This window comes from Mesoplodon densirostris, chromosome 2 (genome assembly GCF_025265405.1).
Source record: "Mesoplodon densirostris isolate mMesDen1 chromosome 2, mMesDen1 primary haplotype, whole genome shotgun sequence".
Classification (NCBI taxonomy): domain Eukaryota; kingdom Metazoa; phylum Chordata; class Mammalia; order Artiodactyla; family Ziphiidae; genus Mesoplodon; species Mesoplodon densirostris.
In genome coordinates this window covers 101,719,004-101,742,570 of record NC_082662.1, presented here as the reverse complement: position 1 = coordinate 101,742,570, position 23,567 = coordinate 101,719,004, and the positions used below count along the sequence as shown (strand labels likewise).

General features: G+C 37.8%; 1 protein-coding gene across 1 annotated transcript in view; it reads left to right on the top strand.

Annotated features, from left to right (window-relative positions):
* SLC16A1 (solute carrier family 16 member 1) overlaps positions 1-16,506 on the top strand; it is a 34,911-nt gene extending 18,405 nt beyond the window's left edge. Inside the window, exons 2-5 of the mRNA XM_060090282.1 lie at positions 918-1,178; positions 5,954-6,097; positions 11,615-12,481; positions 14,762-16,506. Of these exons, the coding sequence (XP_059946265.1) occupies positions 962-1,178; positions 5,954-6,097; positions 11,615-12,481; positions 14,762-15,039 (1,506 nt within the window). The 5' untranslated portion in view covers positions 918-961 and the 3' untranslated portion in view covers positions 15,040-16,506. The remainder of the gene's footprint in view (positions 1-917; positions 1,179-5,953; positions 6,098-11,614; positions 12,482-14,761) is intronic.
* Positions 16,507-23,567: the final 7,061 nt, after the last annotated feature.

Genomic DNA, 23,567 nt, shown 5'->3' with positions numbered 1-23,567 from the left:
ATACTGTTGTAGGATGAGTTATAGTATAGGGTGGAAGTTGGCTTTAAATAAATTAAAGGAGACCTTCATGACAAAATAGGTAAGCCTACTATCAAACAAACATTCCCATCTTCTCCCTATTCATAATCTAACAGGAAGTTTCATTTTCTAACCTTGCTATTCATTAGTACTAGGTGGCTTCAAGAAAACGGGATAATCTTTGATTTGAGACTACCATCTTTTGACATTATAGTTCAACTTGTGAGTTTAACTGTATTGATTAGTTGCGTTGTTTAGGAGTTTAACCAAGGAAGTTAGATAAAAGGAAACTTTTCTGAAATAATTTTCCAGGTCATTAAATGAAATTCTTATGTGTTCAGAATTATCTTTTATTTTGCAAATTGCTACATATCTAGTGAGTCAGGTACCTCCTTCCTATTACTTTTAAGTCAGCATATTAGTAAGAGAAAGTCAGTATTGTAGAATACATGGGAAAAGGGAAAAACTAATAAAGCCTGTATTAAAACTTGAAACTTTTGTAGGGTATGTGTTATGTGAATTTTGCAAGCAGATAGTCAAATAAGACATTTATTTACTTATTTAGTTATTAGTAATTTGAGGAATTGTATTAACTGCTAAGACAAGAAGGCTTATTTGAAATACAAAGGCTACATTTATTGAAAAGGATTTGTTTCAGTTATGGTTTCTTAAATGGTGAGGAGCTGTTTTCCTTTAAGCTCCTAAAAAATGTGGACAATATCATGGCTCTAAAGTCTCTTTTTCTGATAATGTCCTTAGAAGATAATGTATATTGGCCAAGTAACGTTGAAAAATAGTTCAGTTACTTGAGAGCTAGGTGTAAAGGGTGCTTTGTTGTTGGGAATGCTAGGTGGGAGTGTTTTACTGCTGACATTTTATTTAAATTTTGTATCGTTTAGATATTTGGATTTGAACTGCATTTTGGGATTTATCTACACTTAAAATGCCACCGCCAGTTGGAGGTCCAGTTGGATACATCCCCCCAGATGGAGGCTGGGGATGGGCAGTGGTAGTTGGAGCTTTCATTTCCATTGGCTTCTCCTATGCGTTTCCCAAATCTATTACTGTGTTCTTCAAAGAAATTGAAGGTATATTCAATGCCACCACCAGTGAAGTGTCATGGATATCTTCCATCATGTTGGCTGTCATGTATGGTGGAGGTAAGTACCCACTAAGGCCTGCTGTTTTAATTTTCATTAAGCAACCAGATGCTCTGTTTTAGGTAACTTTAAAAAAAATGTTTTATTTGGTGAGGTGTTTTGAAATGGTATTTCTCAGAGCTTTATGTTTAGAGTCACATTTTTATTCTTGTTAACAATGACAACTCTTGCTTTGTTTGTTGCACTATAGTATTCCGAAACAGAAATAAGAAATTGTGAGAATTTGTTCCAATTCCGTATCATTGAACTTAAAAAAGCTCTCAGAGGGAAAAAAAATTTTTTTTAACTCTCAGAAAAATAACATGTGTACAACTTATTTTTCTTATTGCTCTCTGCTAGACTGTTGAGGTATAAATGTAAATAAAGATTTTAAAAAATTGATGTTGGGAGAATTAAAGTAAATCGGGCTAACCTGAATAGCACAGTTCAAAGTCTTAGGTAAAATCTTTTCATAGTGTTAGAATTAAAGACCTGGATAAAATCCTCCTTGTTTTGTTCCTTGTGATGTAATTAGTCCTAAAGCATTTCAGCTTCATCTTAAACTTGTTTTATCATTTTTTCCCTTTCTGTTTTCTTTGACATGTTGTGAAGGAAATGTGGAGAGTAAGTTGCTTACCTTAATATCATTTAAAATACTGTGGGTTTGTTTGTTTGTTTGTTTGCCTTGGAACATCAAAACACAATTTAACATGTAAAAGTCAAAACCTCCCATAATAATAAAATATGTAGTTGCTTAGTTAGCAGAGATTCGAAAGTTAAGTGTATTTATTTTTTGGGATTGACGGGGTTTCATGTTGCTTATTTAGCCAAGCTTTCACTTTTTAAATCATAATTTAGTGCCTCAGATTATTTTCACATGAGCTCTTTAAAAGCCCAGTATAAAGATTCTGCATTTCAACTGTAATACCTTAGCTTAGGCTTCTAATCTGGTGGCAGATTCAACCAATATTTATTAAGCCGTATGCACATAGTCCTCACTAGGCTAGGTGTGAGTGATAGAGAACACTGATCTTGATCCCTGCCCTTGGGAAGTTTGTAATCCTCTTGAGACAATAATGTAATCTCTTGAAACAGGAATAAGTATTTGAAGTCCATAAATTAGTTCAGTACTTAATCTCATTGCACAGAAAAACGGGTAAGTTTTTTGTGCCTTTTAAATTTTGAACGTATGCCTGTTTTGTCTATTGCAAAATTAAGTGCTTTTTAAAAGAACATAAGTGCTAAATTATAGTGCTTACTTTTTTTTCATGAGCCCAGAGAAATCAAAAGGGATTTTGGACATTTTATAGCTTCTGAGAACCAATAATTTTGGAGGCTCTGAACTTGATCTGCTGGGATTTCTAATCAGGTTTTGACAGATGGCTTGAAGAAATTGGCGTAAATATTATCCAGAGGTACTCCAGGTTCTCAGTGTACCTTTAAGCTGATTACAAACAAGAGGTTCACATGTTGCAATTCTAAGAGCAAGAGCTTGAGAGCCGCTTGCATCAGAAGTAAGTGATGTCAGTTGTGCTAATTGCACATGACACTTTCTTTTGGGAAAACAGTTCCTTCTTTGTCCTCACCCAGAGATAACTAGCACGTTTCTCTGAATTTGTGTTATAATAGGCCTACAAACTGTATCCCTCTCTATTTTTAATGATAGTTAATTGGGGCCATTCTTCCTGAAATAACTCTGAAAGATAAATTGCATATCAAGAGCCTTGTGGCATAATTTTTACTAAATGGGTTATTTTGTTTTGTTTGGCTCCTAGGTGGTATGACCCCATAAGAATTATATTTAAAACTGCCTTAATTCTTTAACTTGTACATTTCGGCCACACCCTCAACACTAATATGTTTTGAGTTGTGAGTGGTTTAGGGTTCAGTTTTCCTCCCTCCCTCCCTCCCTCCCTTCCTCCATGTGCTTTGGTTCACAGATACATACTGATATTTGTTAAAGTATATTTTTAAAGGAGAAGATCTTAGTTACTTACTCTTGGTTTTTGTTTGAGTTTTTCCTTTTTTTTTTTTTTTTTGCGATTGCGGGCCTCTCACTGTTGTGGCCTCTCCCGTTGCGGAGCACAGGCTCTGGACGCGCAGGCTCAGCGGCCATGGCTCACCGGCCTTAGCCGCTCCGCGGCATGTGGGATCTTCCCGGACCGGGGCACGAACCCGTGTTCCCTGCATCGGCAGGCGGACTCTCAACCAAAGAAAAGTAGTGGGGGGGAGGAATTGGGAGATTGGGATTGACACATATACACTATTGAAACTATGTATAAAATAGATAACTAATGAGAACCTACTGTATGGCACAGGGAACTCACTCTACTCGGTGCTCTGTGATGACCTAAATGGGAAGGAAATCCAAAAAAGGGGATATATGTATACGTAGAGCTGATTCATTTTGCTGTACAGTATTGTAAAGCAACTATTCTCCAATAAAAATTAATTTTAAAAAATGAAAGTATAAATTCACATATTTTCAGTTCCACAGTAATGTCATCATAACATTCCTAGTTTAGAACTTAAAATACTGTAGACTTTACAGCATTAACTTCTACTTCACAGAGTCAACAGTGTGACAGTATTTTTTTATCTTTGTAATTCTGACTATACAAAAATCTGTTTAGTGCCTAATTTATATGGACATATTTCATGAATATTCTTTCAGTATTTAATTCTTTCATCATACACAAGCTGTAAATTCAAATTATTTCCAAAGCAGCTGTGGCCTAATATTTTCATGAAATGACTTAGAAGTTCAATGAGAACTTGTTTATACACATCCTTGGTTGAGCCTGAAGTCTCTCCCGCAGCCATTTCTTGACCCAGCCCCTTAGAGAGAATTGGTCCTCCAAAATACTAGGATATCAAAAGCTTTCATTCCTTCTTGCATGTTTATTATATGTATGTATACATATATACATACCACAGTTTGAATATACATACCATAATTTGAAATTGGGTTCCTTGGGGCCAGAGCCTGTCCTTTTCTTTCTTTCTTTATCTTTCTTTCTTTCTTTCGCGGTACGCGGCCCTCTCACTGTTGTGGCCTCTCCCGCCGCGTAGCACAGGCTCCGGATGCACAGGCTCAGTGGCCATGGCTCACAGGCCCAGCCGCTCCGCGGCATGTGGGATCCTCCCAGACCGGGGCACGAACCCATGTCCCCTGCATCGGCAGGCGGACTCTCAACCACTGCGCCACCAGGGAAGCCCAGAGCCTGTCCTTTTAATCATAGTGCACCATACTGCAAACTCTGAATATAGTAGCACTAGAATATGAGTAATGCAGAATTTTTCATAGTGTTTATAGAAATAAAATATGTCAACATATGATCAGTAGTATATTCTGAATATGTGCATTCTGTGTCTGTTTTTAAAAATAGACTTACTATCTTTTAGGGAGCTAAGCATAGAATAAACAGAATAAAGTCAGAATTTACTGTGTTAATAGAAGAGAAACTTGATTTGTATGTCTTCTGCTTTATAGCTTTGGAACTATAGTTCCAAAAATACATGTGTAATGGGGAGAAAATGGGCTGGATTCAAAACTCGGTTCTCACTAGCTGCAAGTTCAAATATTAGTTCTTCTTGTGTCCCCTTCCCTACTGATGCATTGCAGTGACCCTTTCTTATTTGCAGTCATCTGCCTTAACAAGGCAGACATGTTATGGTGTCATGTAAACGAAGTTGTCATCTCCAAAGTCCAGAGCCATGAAGTAGGGACATAAGTATTATAAATAAATGAAATTCAGAGAATGTCAAATGTCATTCGTTTGTAATCAGCAAATATTGTTAGTCTAGGGGTTGTGTTACAGCTCTTAAAACATTGTTTGCTTTAGATAAGACTCATAATTAAGACTTAAAATTTTGGAAAAGGGGAATTACAGTTTATACATATTTGTAGCAAGTAAGAGAGGCCATTTGATTTTTTTGTATTTGAAAACTGATACATGAAACGCATAAAATCTTTTTATTTGTGAGCCTTATAACACTACACTTTTGTTTGGTTTCTTCTCTCACGTTAAAGAAAAACTAATTTTTTGGTATGCATCTCTTTAGCTTAGGAAATTTAATCTGGTTTATGTTGTTAAACCTGAGAATGTTTTGACCATTATCTGACTTAATCTTCTACAAACATTTTTTCATAGTTTTGCTGTCACAAAACAGCAGTATAGGCACAGAACCCGGTTAACCCTAGAAGACATTCCATTCAATTCAATACCTGAGATATCTAGGTGTAAATGGGAATAGTTTTGTTTTGTTTTGTTTTAAATTTAGATGTCCTAATTGCAAAACTACTGAACTTGGGGAAAAAAGTATGTATTTTGCCTTTGTTTTTTCTTCTTTTTAAAAAATATGACACAAACTACACTTACAATGATGTGTAAAGAACACTCTTAAAATCTCTCATCAGTCTGCCTATCCCAAAAATTAACATAGAGCAAACTTACTAAATATGTGTTGATCATATCCTAGATAAATCAAGAAGCCTATGAACGTCTGTTACCAAGGCTTTCAGCCTATTATGCCTTATAAGAGAAAGATTAAGGAAAGACTAGAGTCTTTTATATTTTAGTAAAATTCCATCCAAGATTTCAAGATAGAGAAGATACACAATTAATGATTCTTCTAGCATCTTTATTTTCCAGCACACATACCTATGATTATGAAATAATTATAGATAAAAATATTCTTACCATTGCCTTTTGTTGTATCTGCTTATTTGGAAGGACTTGTCGTTTAGTGCCATCAATGCCTTGTGTACCACTAAATTTTTGATTATCTCTTAGGTCCTATCAGCAGTATCCTGGTGAATAAATATGGCAGTCGTCCAATCATGATTGTTGGCGGCTGCTTGTCAGGCTGTGGCTTGATCGCAGCTTCCTTCTGTAACACTGTGCAGGAACTTTACTTGTGTGTCGGAGTCATTGGAGGTGAGTTGATTCATTTTCAAGCATTAATATATTGCTGGCTATTTGGTATTCACCTGCATTGGTCTTTCAGATCTTTTGAGTGAGAGTCCCTCCTTATAGAAATTATCATTTTGACAACCTGTTAATTTAAGAGCAATAGAAAATCAAGTTTTAAAAGAAATTGCTGTCATACAGTAGGTGTACAGTGTTGAATAAATGAATGGAAAGAAATGATTGTATCCCTTGTCCTAAGAATAGTCAGTGATTTGTAGATAAAATGTGTCCAGCAGTCGTTGCAAGGGTGGTCATTGGTTACTATCTCTGTCTCGCTCTCTCTTTTTAAAAATTTTTATTTATTTGTTTGTTTGTTTGTTTATGGCTGTGTTAGGTCTTTATTGCTGCGCGCAGGATTTCTGTGGTAGTGGCGAGCGGCGGCTAGTCTCTGTTGCTGTGCGCGGGCTTCTCATTGTGGTGGCTTCTCTTGTTGCAGAGCACGGGCTCTAGGTGCACAGGCTTCAGTAATTGTGGCTCGCGGGCTCTAGAGCGCAGGCTCAGTAGCTGTGGCGCACCCGCTTAGTTGCTCCGTGGCATGTGGGATCTTCCCAGACCAGGCAGGGCTCGAACCCACGTCCCCTCTGTTGGCAGGCGGATTCTTAACCCCTGTGCCACCAGGGAAGTCCTTTCCCCTTATTTTAATAGCCAAATTAAGATAATGAACTGCTGATGAGTATGATAAATAAAGATTATGTATAACTTCACAGTCGAGACTTTGACTACTAACATTTTGATGTATATATATCCTTCCCAACTTTTTTCTATACACAAACATAACTTTTTTCAGAACAAAAAGGGATACGGTTACATAAAGTATTTTGTAACCAGTTTTTGTCACTTAAGAGCATATCATGAACAACAACCATATGTATGTCGGGCACTGTCTACATGCTGTGGGCATAGGGCAACAAGTCCAGCAAAGTCGTGCTCTTTCATGGGAGGAGGCAGACACTGCTACTCACAAATAAATAAGAAAAATCAGGGAATGATAAATTCTATACAAAGACCTTGCTGAAGAGATGACCTTAATAGAGTAACAGCAGGGAACTAGCTTTGTAAAAATCTAGGGGAACATAGGTCCTAAATCACGAGCATGCTTGTTAGCACAGGTGAGAATGGTCTTGTATGAGATCAGGGAGGTAAGGTCAGGGTAAAGGTTATGGACAGAAAGCCAATAGCAGGTTTGCAATAGGGGAGTGACCTAGTCTGGTTTACTGGTTTAAGTCTCTGTGAATAGCTTAGACATAAATGGTAGGGAGCAAGCAGGGGCCAGGGAAGAGCATCTCCAAGTTATTTGAATATTTACTTATACTAGCACCATTTATTGAATAATTCTTGTTGCAATAATTTAAAATATTACTTTTATCATACATTAAATGTTTATATATATTTTAGGTATATTCCTGGACTTTCTGTCCACTTTCTTCGTTCAGTGTTTACCTATTCCTGAGTCAGAGTCACGCTATTCTATTGATTGTAGCTTTTTAAAGTCCATTTAAAATATCTGTTCTGTTTAGTCCCATCCTGCATCACCCAAAATTTTCTGGTGACTCCCATGTGTTCTCTAGTATGTTTTAGAATCATTTTACCTCATCTCCAAAATGAAATGCACTGATATTGTCATTGGAATCACATCAAGTTGGCGCTTTCATTTGGGGAGTATTGACATCTTGGCAATGTTGTGTTTAATTATACAAAAACTTTGTGTGTTGGTTTTAATTCTCTGGCCCTTCAGGAAAGTTATACAATCTAGCCATTATAAATTGCACACTTTAAAGTTTTTGGTGCTGTTGTAAAAGGAATAATTTTGTATTGCATATTCTATTTTAAAAACTGTTTTTAAAACTCTATTTGATAACCGTCTCCTTAATTACCTTCTTTGCTTATATTGATCCTTCACGTGACTTGCCAGATTTGACAGTTAATCACCTTCAAATAATATAAATAACAATTATAAAAATAACTACTAACATTTATTGAGTGCTTACTACATGCCGGGCACTAAGTTCTTTTAGTCACAGCAGTGCTATGCGCCCATTTTACATATGTATTTTACATACGTGTCTGACATTACACAGCCAATAAGTGATGATGAAGAGATTTGAACCTACATAGTCTGGTTTTATTTGTTTATTTATTTTTTCACCACACAGTTGATCCCCTTACTCATTTCGCCCTCTGCCCCTTTTCCTCTGGTGACCACTACTCTGTTCTCTATATCTACATAACTGTTTGGTTTCGTTTGTTCATTTACTTTTTTTTTGTTTGTTGGTTTTGTATTCCACATATGAATGAAATCATTATGGTATTTGTCTTTCTCCATCTGACTTATTTTACTTGGCATAATGCCCTCAAGCTCCATCCACGTTGTCAGAAACAGCAACATTTCATCTCTTATGGCTGAGTAGTATTTCATTATGTGTGTGTGTGAGGGGGGTATGTATATATATATATATATATATATATATATATTATATATATATATATATATATATATATATATATACACATCAACGATCGTTGATGGGCACTTAGGTTGTTTCCATATCTTGGCTATTGTAAATAATGCTGTGATGAACATGGGTGGGTGCCGTTATCTTTTCAAATTAGTGTTCTTTTGTATTCTTTGGATAAATACACAGAAGCGGGATAACTGGATCATATGGTAGTTCAAGTCTTAATTTTTTTAGGAATCTCCATACTGTGTTCCACAATGGCTATACCAGTTTATTCCCACCAAGAGTGTATGAGTGTTCCCTTTTCTCCACATCCTCGCCAACAGTTGTCATTTCTTGTTTTTGGTAATAGCCATTCTGACAGGTATGAGGTGATCTCATTGTGGTTTTGATTTGCATTTCCCTAATAATTAGTGATGTTGAATATCTTTTCATGTGCCTGTTGGCCATCTGTATGTCTTCTTTAGAAAAATGTCTGTTCAACTGCTCTGCCTTTTTTTTTTTGTTTTGGCCACTCCTCACAGCATGCGGGATCTTAGATCCCTAACCAGGGATCGAACCCATGCCCCCTGCAGTGGAAGTGTTGAGTCTTAACCACTGGACTGACAGGGAAGTCCCAACTCTGCCCATTTTATAACTGGGGTTTTTTGTTGTTGTTGAATTGTATGAGTTCTTTATATATTTTGGACATTACCGCTTATCAGATATAGCATTTGCAAATAACTTCTCCCATTCAGTAGGTTCTCTTTTCATTTTATTGATCCACTTCCTTTGCTATGCAGAAGCAATTTGATGTAATCCCATTTGTTTATTTTTGCTTTGGTTTTCTTTGCCTGAGGAGGAGACATATCTAGAAATATATTGCTAAGACCATAATGCCTGCATTTTCTTCTAGGAATTTTATGGTTTCAGATCTTATATTCAAGTCTTTAATCCATTTTGAATTAATTTTTGTGTTTGGTGTGAGATAGTGGTCTAGGTTTTTTGTTTTTTGGGTTTTTTTTAGCATTGGCTGTCTGGTTTTCCCAACACCATTTACTGAGGAGACTATCCTTCCTTACTATATGTTCTTTGTTCCTCTGCTGTAAATTAATTGTCCATGTATGCATGGGTTTATTTCTGGGCTCTCAATTCTGTTCCATAGAAATATGTATCTATTTCTCTGCCACTACAATGCTGTTTTTTTGTTGTTTTTTTTTTTGCGTTATGTGGGCCTCTCACTGTTGTGGCCTCTCCCGTTGTGGAGCACAGGCTCCGGACCCGCAGGCTCAGCGGCCATGGCTCACGGGCCCAGCCGCTCCGCAGCATGTGGGATCTTCCCGGATCTGGGCACGAACCCGTATCCCCTGCATCGGCAGGTGGATTCTCAACCACTGCACCACCAGGGAAGCCCTACAATGCTGTTTTGATTACTATGGCTTTGTAGTATAGTTTGAAATCAGTGAATGTGCTACCTCCAGCTTTGTTTGCTTTTCTCAGGATTGCTTTGGCTATTTGGGGTCTTTTGTGGTTCCATATAAATTTTAGAATTTTTTTGTTCTATTTCTATGAATAATGTCCTTGGGATTTTGATAGGGATTGCGTTGAACCTGTAGATTGCTTTAGGTAATAAGGACATTTTTGACAATGTTGATTCTTCCAATCCATGAGCATGAGATATCTTTCCATTGATTTGTGTCTTCAATTTCTTTGAACAGTGTTTTATGGTTTTCAGGGTGCAAGTCTTTAACCTCCTTGGTTAAATTTATTCCTAGATATTTTATTCTTTTTCTTAGGATTATAAATGGGATTGTTAATTTCTGATAGCTCGTTGTTAGCATATAGAAATGCAACAGATTTTGATTTATACTACTTTTGTATGCTGCAATTTTATTGTATTTGTTTATTATTTCTAATAATTTCTTGGTGGAGTCTTCAGGGTTTTCTATACATAAAATCATGGCAGTCTACAAACAGTGACAGTTTTACTTCCTTTCCAATTTGGATGCCTTTTCTTTCTTTTTCTTGTCAAATTACTCTTGGCTAGTCCACATAGCCTGGCTTTAGCGCTCACACTTTAAACTGCTATACAATATTATGTCATACTTTCCATTATTTATATCTTTTTTTTAAGTTTATTTTTCATTTTATTGTTTATTGAGGTATAGTTGGTTTACAATATTTCAGGCGTATAGCACAGTGATTCACAATTTTTAAAGGTTATATTCCATTTATAGTTATTATAAAATATTGTCTATATTCTCTGTGTGGTACAGTAGATCCTTGTAGCTTATTTTATATATAATACTTTGTACCTCCTAATTACCTACCACAATCTTACCCCTCACCCCTTCCCTCTCTCCACTGTTAACCACCAATTTGTTCTCTATGAGTCTGTTTCTTTTCTGTTATATTTGCTAGTTTGTTTTATTTTTTAGATTCCACATATAATTGGTAACATACAGTATTTGCATTACTCTCTCTCTTTAACTTATCTTATTTCACTTAGCATAATACCCTCCAAGTCCATCCATGTTGTTCCCAATGGCAAATTTTTATTCCTTTTTTATGGCTGAGTAGTATTCCATTGGGGGAAAATCATATATATTATATTATATATTATATTATTATTATATATTATATATATTATTATATTATGTATATATTATATATATCCACATCTTCTTTATTCATTCTTCTGTTGGTGGACACTTAGGTTGCTTCCATATCTTGGCAACTGTAAATAATGCTGTTATGAACATTGGGTCTTCTGTAGTTCCATGTAAATTTTAGAATTTTTCGTTCTATTTCTGTGAAAAATGTCCTTGGGATTTTGATAGGGATTGCACTGAACATGCAGGTTGCTTTAGGTAATAAGGACATTTTGACAATGTTAATTCTTCTAATCCATGAGCACAGACTATCTTTCCATTTATTTATATCTTTTTGAATTATATACCTCTTAATTTCTTTGTCTGGTTAAGTAATGCCAAATATGTTTCTGACATTTATTGGAGTATGTGATTCTTTTTTCACCCCCTCTCCCCAGGTCTTGGGCTTGCCTTCAACTTGAATCCAGCTTTAACCATGATTGGCAAGTATTTCTACAAGAGGCGACCGTTGGCAAATGGACTGGCCATGGCAGGCAGCCCTGTGTTCCTCTCTACCCTGGCCCCCCTCAATCAGGCTTTCTTCGGTATCTATGGCTGGAGAGGAAGCTTCCTAATTCTTGGAGGCTTACTATTAAACTGCTGTGTGGCTGGAGCTCTGATGAGACCAATAGGGCCCAAGCCAACCACTGCAGGGAAACATAAGTCTAAAGAATCCCTTCAGGAAGCTGGAAAATCTGATGCAAAAAAGGGGGCAAGTGATGCAAATACAGATCTCATTGGAGGAAATCCAAAAGAAGAGAAAAGATCAATCTTCCAAACACTTAATAAATTCCTGGACTTATCCCTGTTCAAGCACAGAGGCTTTTTGCTCTACCTGTCTGGAAATGTGCTCATGTTTTTTGGACTATTTACACCTTTGGTCTTTCTTAGTAATTATGGCAAGAGTCAGCATTACTCTAGTGAGAAGTCTGCCTTCCTTCTTTCCATTCTGGCTTTTGTTGACATGGTAGCCAGACCTTCTATGGGACTTGTAGCCAACACAAAGTGGATAAGACCTCGAGTTCAGTATTTTTTTGCTGCTTCTATTATTGCAAATGGAGTTTGTCATCTGGCAGCACCTTTGTCCTCTAGCTATATAGGATTCTGTGTCTATGCGGGATTCTTCGGATTTGCATTTGGGTGGCTCAGCTCAGTATTGTTTGAAACGCTGATGGACCTTGTTGGACCCCAGAGGTTCTCCAGTGCTGTGGGATTGGTGACCATTGTGGAATGCTGTCCTGTCCTGCTGGGGCCACCACTTTTAGGTATAGTATGTCTCCCTATTTCTGTGGTTCTATTAACATAAAACAGGCAGAGAAGATTAGGAAGGTGACAGAAAGCAGAAATCAGCGAGCTGCTTGATAGTCTTTCTTCGCTTCTGTACCCTCAGTGCTGGCACAATGCTTGGTACAGCGTAATTTCTCAAATACTTAATAGAACTGAATTAAAGTGAATCATCAAGCTGAAAGAGGAATAAAAAACTATTACACACTTAAGTATGTATAATAATTTTTCCTGATAAAAAACCTAACATGTTTATTGTAGAAAAATGCATAACCACCTTTAACATACTGTTGGTGATTTCTTTTTAATTGTGGAATTTATCTCAGCAGTAATATTTAAAATAATAACAATAGGTACCAGGTGAGGGCTCACAGTATACCAGGGACTGTCCTAATCTTTTTCTGTATTCTGTCATATATAACAAGTCTGTGATGTAGGACTATTATTGTTCCCACTTTATAAAGAAAGAAATAGAGTCTTCTAAAAGTTAAATAACTTGCCCAAGATCACACAGCTAGTAAATGACAATAAAACCTGATGTATTATTCTCTTAAGAATGCTAAATGGTTTACATTTTAAAATTATTATTAATACAGAATGCAACTATAATTTGGACTTCTGGATGTGACTCATGCTTTTGAGATTATGCACTATAAAGTAAGGAAGGATACATAACAGAAGATCCACTACTGACCTGTCCACCCTCTCTCCTCCCTATATATACCCAGGAGATTCCAAATCCTGTCCGTTTTTGCTTCCTAAATCTCTTTCTAATCTGCCCGTTTTCTCTGCATCACAACTGCCACTCATCCAAATCTCCTATCTTCTATCAGTAGCCTTCTAATTTAACCCATATCCACTCCAGCTGTTCTTCGTCTCTTAGAACACTCCAGTTGCTTCCCATGTTCTTAGGGTGAAGATCAGATTCCCTGCTGTGGCCTACTAGGTCCTGCGTGGCCTGGCCCACCTGTGTCTCCAGCCTCATTTCCCACCACTCAGTTTGCTCTGTGCTTCTCCTCTCACACCCTGTGCTTCCTCCTATCACCTGCCTTTTCACTGGCTGTTCTCTGCCCGGAGCCTTTTCCCATCTCCCTTCTCCTTGATAACTCCTATCCTATAAGTCTTGGCTAAGGTTACACTTTAAGAAAAGGCTTCCTGACCCTAATTGCTGGTCTAAACCCCCTATTTTCTGCCTTCAAACCCTCATTGTAGCACTTGTCACAGTCTGTGTAGTTATTGGATTAACATTTTTCTTCTCCACTGAGCTGTGGATGTTACCTCCTTTGCTCACCCTTAACTCAGGGCCTAGCAGACCCAGGGCCGTGTGTATATTTAGAGAATCAATAAGTATTGCTGAGTGCGTGATGCCCTATGTTGGAAAACCATATGGAATTATATTTGAATTGGTTATTATGTCCTTTATATGTGTAGGGTTTTCCATAGTTTAATAAATACTAGTTTGAGATGCTAATAAATTTTACTATAACAAGGAATTCATGGCCGAAAAAAGTTTGGAAACGCCAAAGTAAATAAGTTTCTTTACTATCAGGCCTAATAAAACCTTTAATAGAAAAGACTATGTGTCATTTCCAAATTTACTTGACTTTGCAAACACTAGGGAGTAACCTTGTAGCACAGAAGTTATGGTGCAGGCCTCAGAGCCAGACTTGGTGGGTTGAAAGCCAACCTGTTTCATTTACAAGCTTTGTGACCTTGGACGAGTTACTGAAGTTTTCTGTACTTCAGTTTTTCTGTTATACAATGGGGATGATGATAGAACCTTCCTGTTGTGAGGATTAAGCATTTAGAATGGTGGAAAGGTGTTGCTGTTAGTTAATGTTTTAGCAGAGGATGAGTGTTCACAGGAACGCCCTTTGGGAAATGCTGATGTCAGAGAAAGTACATTGGCCTGGGAGACTGGAATTAGCTCTATGGCCTTGGGCAAGACTACTAAACCTCTTTTGAGCAACAAATTTTTCCATTGAATATTGAGAAAATTGACTCTAGGTGATCTCTAGGACTTTCCCAATTCAAATTTGCCAAGATTTAATTATTTTCAAGTTCCTAAAGTTAACAGACTGTGCAGGGCCATCCAAAATCAGTGTGACATTATAAGTAAAAGATCAGATAATTATGAGCAGTTTCTTTTTAGACTAATTAGTCATTTATGGGCTCTTTGAATGGATTCTTAAGCTTTATTTGGGAATGGGCATAACTGTCTACCCACATAATTTTTTTTTTTCTCTTTTTGACATCTTTAGGTCGTCTCAATGACATATATGGAGACTATAAATACACATACTGGGCATGTGGTGTAATCCTTATTGTCGCAGGCATCTATCTTTTCATCGGCATGGGCATCAATTACCGACTTCTTGCAAAAGAACAGAAAGCTGAGCAGCAGCAGAAAAAGGAAAGTAAAGAGGAGGAGACCAGTATAGATGTTGCTGAGAAGCCAAAAGAAGTTACCGATGCAGCAGAATCTCTGGAGCCTAAAGGCATAGAAGGAGGCCCCAAGGAGGAGGAGAGTCCAGTTTGAACCTCTGGGGCTGATGGGTAAATGGAGCAGCTCATGACCCCAAATGATCTATTGGCCTGTGATCTACCAGTGGTGCTCAATGCAAATACTGGACATTTCTGTAGGAATCATACCAGGGGTTCATTGATGGAATTTTTGTTTCACTCCTTACCAGTAGCCTGGGCTAAAAATGTCATAGCCTTTGGGAAGGAAGTGGTTGAAAAGAATGAGAGAAGGAAGTCGGTTTGTGTGTTTGTTTGTTTAAATCTTTGCTTTTAACAGTGTCATGATAATGTGCTGTGATAGTGTGATAATAATATGTGCCTTAAGTTTTAGTCTTTAGGGAGCCTTAACTTTTAAAACCATTCTGCTTAATTCTTCCATTTTAAGTGTTCTGTTACAAGGAAAAATAACTAGTTTGAGGCAAATTTAAAATTAATCTTGCTTCATTGTTATTTGAAATAATAGTGTCAGACATTGTCACTAGAAGATTTGAAAGTTGGGGTTTTTATAAAATCCTGACTAAAATATTTTCCTAGCATCAATAGTTGCTTGGCATATGTGCCTGCTAGATATATATTTAGGAAATTTAAGGCATAAAACTTTGCAAACATCTTGGCTGTTCTAGATGCACTGTACTCATCAGTACACCTCCAGTATCTTTTCTTGGTTTGCTTATTAGAAGCCAAGTGCTTGAGAGTTGACTTCATTAAATTACTATTTTTGCTCCCCTTTCCAAAGATAAATTTTGAGTGGTCATAGATCACCGCCCCTTTTGAGATCACATAGTATTTCCCCCCCCACTGGAAAAATTAGTATTAAAATACACAAAACTGTGTATTTGTGCCTCCTCAGTAAATTAAACATAGACAGATATTTCAAACAGCAACTGAATTCAGCTTAGGTTTTTCCAAAACTTCAGTTAAACTGTGAGACTTGGAATCTTTTGTTGTTGTTTTTCCTGGAATTTTCCCTCTTTGATTCATAGTGGTTCCATTTATATCCACATCTAGCTTAGCACTGTGTGTGAGATAGTCTTTGTGTGTTCAGTTTTTTGGTTTTTTTTTTTTAATGTTTGCTAGTTAAAGAGACCCATAGAGATTTGGCCCACACAAACCAATAAGGATAAGATTGGGAGAGAAGTTGCTATGTTTGCTTCAATAAGTAACTCCTTTTCTTCTTATAAGGCCTTAAAGAAAGTTATGTTTTGCTTAGAATTATTGGATACATTCTTACTCTTTACACAAACCTAAAGATTTTGTGACCCTTTTCACTTATCTGAAAAGTAGAGAAATGGGTTTAGTATAAGGATAGGAAGGAGGATGGACCAGACTGAAAACTGTAAATGTTTTTTCACCTAATATCTTTTAAATGGTGGCAGGAGGATAATGATAGACATTCAATAAATTATATTCAATGCATTTTAAAATATTGTAATTGACAGTGTGAAAGTATAGATATAAAACCTTAAGAGGCTGGCTTTTTAAAATAAACTTTTTTTTTTTTTAAGAAATGTTTCTTCTTCCATGTGCTTATTTTCTTGAGGAAAATATTATGTCTTCATTTTTATTATCAAAATTCAATTTGGCCCTTCCTAATGTAAATTATTCAGCTTATGTGTGTTGAGATTTGTGTATATGGCTTATTTTGATTTTTTTCCTTACCTCTTCTTTAAGGCAACCAGGAGGGGAATTTTTTGAAACGACCTCTCTGAAAGCATTTTGAAACCAGAGCAGTTAATCTTAAGGATACAATGAAAGCTCCCTTTCTGTGCCCAAGTATCATGACAGATGGAGGAGGAATTTTAGTGGAGAAGCCTACTGTGATTGTTGTCAGGCTTGGCTGCAGTTTGGACTCTGCCATTTTCCATGGACTTAACCTCTGTGTACCTGTTTCCCCTTCTATAAAAATGAGGATCACCCTTGAGTAAAGTAATACAAGTAAAAAATGTGAGGTGGGGGGAGTAAACCCGGTGTATAAGATTATTCTTCCCCATCCCAGTTGTTAAGCTACACACACGTAAGACCCTACTTAGTCTTTTTCCATTAGTTGAATCTTGTTAGTGAAGTGAGGGGGTTTTGGTGCAGACTGACCATTTATTAGAAGGAAGTGTTCTGAAGTTGCTGTATTCTGAAACAAACTTTAAAAACTGGCTCAAAGCTGGACTAAACAAACCTTTTATCACCCAGTCCAACTCTGACTTTTTCCCACTGAAGATACAAGCTTAAGGGATTTATTCAAGATCAAGTTTGGTAACAGAGCCAACACTAAAACCTGATATAGGCCTACTCTGCCATCTATTCCTTGTTAACAATCAGCTAATCCTGTGTTGCAGTGTTGTGTTCAACACTGGATGCATCTGGGCTCTCTGACTGGGCAGTCTGTTGTCCCTTGCTCCATATGAGGACTGACTAGACTTCTCAATTTTATTTCAGTTGACACAGCTTCAGTGGCTGCTTTGGGAAAATAGAGTACCTGCCTATCTTTGCGTTGTCCCACACTCTCTAAGTCACAGAGAACATACAGTTCTCTAAGTAGTTGTGCCCAAAGAGGCTTGGGACTGTTCAAGAGTATACTCTGAAATAGCCTCCCAATTCAAATCTGGAAAATTATTTAAGAAACTGATAGGTTGGACAGTTGTAGGTGATCATGATAACAAGACCATATTATCACATTATAGCCCTCTATTGAGAACTGAAATTATCTTAAACTATTCAAAATAAATAACTTCTACAAAAAATATTCAGGAAAGGATGATGCTAAAACAAATTATGGAAAATTCAGGGAGGTATTTTTATCCCCGATTTAATCACATTGATGAATAATCCTCTTATTCTTGGGTTGTGTGAATTTAGTAGTTTGTGCCATAGATTATGTATGTCAGTATTAATCCTGTATTTTAAAAAGGAAAAAAATTGTTAAAAGCCTTTTAATATATGAGCCAATGTTTTATTATATTGAATTTCAGATTGATAAATTGGGTATTGGTTTATATGAAAAACCTCAGTGTCTGGGTTTTACACCTTCCCCAGCAAATGGTCCACAGTGTAATAAACTTATCAGGTGTGTGCCCCCTGCCCCCTCCTTATGGTTGGAAAGGTTAACAGTAAATTTCCACCTTTGCAACAACATGGCTTGTTTTAATAATCAGCTTAGGCACTTGAAAAAAGAGGTTAATGATAGACTTCTGTCACTATGAAAACTTGATAAGGAAGTGATGGCCTAAGCTTGCCTGGCTTGCCCAAATGTGAGAAATTAAGCCACACCTCCTTAGATGCTTCTAATCTGAAGCATCTAAGGAGGTTTCAAGTACATCGTTCCTGAAATGTGTTCTAGCTTTTTATCCTTTCCCCCATTTAGTCTGGGCCATAGTGACAATCATTCAATTGAGAGTGATTGGCAAAGTGTCTTTCTCCTCAGCTGAACAGCACTGATTTACTTACTTTTTGCTGACTTTTACCTTGACTTGCTAGAGGAGACTGGAATAGCTAGCAAAGGAGTCACAGCCTACCGGTTGTTTAACAATATAGACTGCTAGGGTTAAGCATCAGATGTTTTCTTTTGTAAGGTATTAATAATTAGTACCATCCCCCACTAGGGTTGTCATGAAGGTTAGCTGATATGTGACAGCTTGTATTAAGTAAGGGCTTAATAAGGGTAAGCACCTGACTATTAAAAAAAAATCAAAGAAAAGTGATACCTGGGAAAAAATTGAGCTCTTCTAATTTCCAAGGTGGGTGGAGCCTTACATGCAGAGGATAGCTCTAAGGGAGTGACTTGACTATTAGCTAAATGATCAAAAACTCTCCTGTTGGATCAGATCCTCCCATTTAGTCTTACAAATGTAATGGTCTTTGTTTGGAAATGAATGGAAACTAACACCTCATGAGGTTGTTGCATATATGTCCCAGCTCTTTAAGTGAGGTGGATTTGAATCCCAAAGCCCTTGCTCTTTGTACACTGCCTCCACAAGGAAGACACCTGATTAGTAACTGATAATCTTTTCCCTTCAATATTTGTGATGATTCTTTTTTTTTTTTTTAATTTAATTAATTAATTAATTAATTTATGGCTGTGTTGACTCTTCGTTTCTGTGCGAGGGCTTTCTCTAGTTGCGGCAAGTGGGGGCCACTCCTCATCGCGGTGCGCAGGCCTCTGACTATCGCGGCCTTTCTTGTTGCGGAGCACAGGCTCCAGACGCACAGGCTCAGTAATTGTGGCTCACGGGGCTGGTTGCTCCGCGGCATGTGGGATCTTCCCAGACCAGGGCTCGAACCCGTGTCCCCTGCATTGGCAGGCAGATTCTCAACCACTGCGCCACCAGGGAAGCCCTGTGATGATTCTTAAAGAGCAGAAATGTAACTAGTAACCAATCATGATTAAAGTCCTTTGTCCCTAGCAGTGTTCTTAAAGGTAAACTGAAAGATTGATGAGATTTTTATTTTTTCTCTACTATATCAATAACATGACTTAAATTATAAATTATCATCAGTTGGTGGCTCAATAAATGGGTACAACAATATTAGCAAAGCGATTTCATAATATGTGTCAAATACCATGAGTTCACATCTTTTCCCTAAGAATTCCAGACTTAGAATTTATATAAGAAAATTGTTCCTTGGAAATTATCCATTTCTTGTATCAATAACTATTTAAACGGATGGTTATGAAGTCCTTATGATATATTCACAGCACAATGTTAAATGAAAAAAGCAGAACACAAACTACCATGGTGTGTGTGTGTGCATAATACATATATACGTATGCACAGGGGATAAAGGACATACACAAATATACTAATTTTGTGAGCATGGTAAATTTAGAGGTAACTTTTTCTATATTTTTTTCCACATTCTAAATTTTCTTGATATCATGGTTACTTTTATACTAAAAGAAAATATTTAATGGAGCACATAATACTGGTTTACAGAGAGGAAAAAACAGTACCTTTGATCTAGAAGAGTTCTGGCAAGAGACACGTGACTCCTAAGAAAATGAAGCTGATAATTATTACAAACAGGTTTTATTTTTCTGCTTCAAGAATTGCATCTGGTGAAAGGAAGGTGAATGAGATGGAAGTCAAGAGCACAGTGGTCTCTAGCCGTGATTTCGCTGGTGCTGGACCAAAGCTGTAGAGCGTAGAGTCCACAGGCTGCCTGTGTCAACCACCAGTGTCTCCTTCCTGAGACAGTGCTCTTGGGGACAGCATTCCTGTGGTTCCCCTTGCAGTCATCATTCAGCTGCAAGTGAATGTTTAACTCAGGAAGCCAGAGCATTCCGCACTTACCCACATTACAGTGTTAACGGCTGTCGAACATGATCTTACTGAGATCAGCATCAGAAAACAATACTATGATGTCACAAAAAGTAGAATTTGCTTGTCCGAGCAGCTATGTTAGTTTATTTACTAACAGGTATTTATTGGACCCTTACTAGTTCCCCAAGCATTGTTCTAGGCTTTGAGAATCCAGTCATGAACAAAATGTCTTTCTATGCATCTTACCTTCTAGTAGGGGAAAGCACAGACAGTGAACAACAGTAAGTTATAAGGAAAACAGCAATATTCAGAAAAGAGCAGTGGACATAAGATCAGCCTTCATTAATTCACCTAAATAGTATTTTTTGGAGCATCATCTATGTGCCTGTTTCCTAGATAGAAGGGATAACAGTGATCAGAATGCAGTTCCTGGCCCCCCCAGCTCCTAGTCTAGTGGGGGAGACTGCACAGTAAGTGCTGTGATGGGACAGCACATGGAGAAGTCTAACCCAATCTCAGGAGGGCCTAAAGAGGACAAAATGTATATACTCGAGCAAGTTAATTTCTCTGAGCCTCTTTGGTAAGTTAAACATAATGAAATTATTGTGCGGATTGTGAATGTACACTGCACACAGTTGAGTGCATAGTAGTATTAGTTGAGCTCATAGTAGTTTTAAAAATTTAATAGTGTCAGTTGTCACCAACCAGAACAATAAAGAACATGTGGTAATATTTGTATAGCTCATCAGAGTGTACAAAGGCCTTTCAAGTATGTTCTGGTTCATGCACAGTCCTAGGGACATGGGTATAAATGAAAAACACTGACCCTTTAGCTGGCACCACCCCTCCCCCACCCCTGCTGTCAGAAGGGTGCAAAGCAAGACTGCAGACAGCTCAGCTGCTAGAGCTAAATGTACTGGGTGGAAGTTTGGAAACACAAGAATGAAAGAGGTCGAATCCCGGATAAGCTTGAAGGGTGAATAGAGACCAAACCAGTCACTTGGATCCTGCACCAAAATAAGTAAAATGGTCCTGTCTCCAGTGAATTCACAATCTGATTTACAATCCTTTTCCTTGGCTTTGGAATTCATAATGTGATTTCTTCAGTTGTGGGATTTCCTTTCCTAATATGCTTTACTGATTCCAGAATTAAAAGTTTGCATTTCCTGAGCTTACTCTGGCCAGGTCCCAAGAGGAAGTGGCCAGCAGCCATTAAGAAGCCAGGAGGGGAACTGGGCTGGGATTAAAAATCACCTGGTGTGCTGACAATCTGTATGTCTGTAATTATTAAGAGAAGGTTTATAATAGTTCTTGACATTGTGTTTTATCTTTATTTTCCTAACTCACTTTTTTTCCCTTGAGGCTAAAAGTGCCTGGGTACTTTTGTGTCAGGCCCTATTTACATATGCTTTTCAGAATGGGAAGAACCCTTTTCCTTTTAAATCCCAAGTACTATCTTGTTTCTCAAATGCTAAGAATGAGCATAAACAGGCCCGCAGTAGATGGAGTTCTGAGCTTTGGAGGGCTCCTAAACTACCTGCATCCCAGCCTCTCCCCATTCCCACCTCCACGTACCTCATCGGTTGCCCGAATATATAGATTGAACTGCTGTACATACTGTTTCTCCTTGCAATGCTTTTTCTTTTTCCCTGCCATAGGCTTGGTTTTTAACATCCTCCCTGTCTTTTCTCACCACCTCCAATCCAGCCTCAACACTGCTTCTAAAATGATTTTTCTAAAAAGGCCAGATTTTCAGCTGCTTTTATAACTTCAAATAAAGGCAATAAAGATAAAAATAATAAAACTCATCTAATCACTCACTCTGCTTTAAATCCTGTAGTTTGAGGATAAAGTCCAAACTCCTTAGCCTGACCCATAGGGCTCTTCTTGATTAGCTCCCACATACCTCTTCAGTCTTCTCCTGCCAATACTCAGCCACACCCTGCTCTCCAGCCCAGGTGAGTTTCTTTTTCTTCTTAATAAATTTATTTTATTCATTTATTTTTGGCTGTGTCTGTGTTCGGTCTTTGTTGCTGCGCGTGGGTTTCCTCTGGTTGCAGCGAGCAGGAGCTACTCTTTGTTGTGGTGCACGGGCTTCTCATTGCAGTGGCTTCTTGTTGCGGAGCACGGGCTCTAGGTACGCAGGCTTCAGTAGTTGTGGCGCACGGGCTTAGTTGCTCCGCAGCATGTGGGATCCTCCCTGACCAGGGCTCGAACCCGTGCCCCCCAAATTGGCGGGCGGATTCTCAACCACTGCACCACCAGGGAAGCCCCAGGTGAATTTCTTAGTTCCTTAAGTGCAGGACCTTGTTTCAGACCTCCCTGCCTTCCTACATGCTGACTTCTGCCTGGAAACCCCTCCCTCCTTTCTCCTCTGCACCAACTCCTATCCACCGTTTGAAACTTGCTTCATGTCTCCTTTTACCAGGAGGACTTCTCTGATTCCCCAATTTGTTTTTTTTCCACTGATCTGTTTTGTTCTTTTAATTGAATGATTCTTTAAATTCTATAGTGCTGTACAATTTTCAAAAGTTTCACACACATGATCTCATATAATCCCATAGCAACCCTTTTTCTTCCTCCTACCCCTATATTGCCCCTCTCCCCACTGGTAGCCACTAGGTTGTTCTCTGTATCTGTGAGTTTGCTTTTTGCTTTATTCACCAGTTTGTTGTAATTTTTACATTCCACATACATAACATATGGTATGTCTTTGTCTGACATTTCACTTAGTATAATGCCCTCCAATTCCATCCATGTTGCTGCAAATGGCAAAATTTCATTCTTTTTAATGGCTGAGTAGTATTCCATTGCATATATATACACCCACTTCTTTACCCATTCATCTGTTGATGGACTCTGGTTGCTTCCATATTTTATTTATTGGCCACACCACACAGCATGGGGGATCTTAGTTCCCCGACCAGGGATCAAACGCGAGCCCCCTGCAGTGGAAGCACGGAGTCTCGACCACTGGACTGCCAGGGAAGTCCCCATATCTTGACAATTGTAAATAATGCTGCTATGAACATTGGGGTGCAGATATCTTTTCAAATTAGTGTTGTTTTTTGTTATTTATTTATTTATTTATTTTGGATATTTACCCAGGAGTGGAATTGCTGGGTCATATGGTAGTTCTATTTTTAGATTTTTGAGAAATCCCCATACTGTTTTCCACAGTGGCTGCCCCAATTTGTTTCTGAGTGCTTTCATGGCGACAGTGCAGTTAGAATATGAATCTTAGTGTCAAATCCCAGGTCTCTGGGTACAAAGTCCAGTTAGACCACTTATT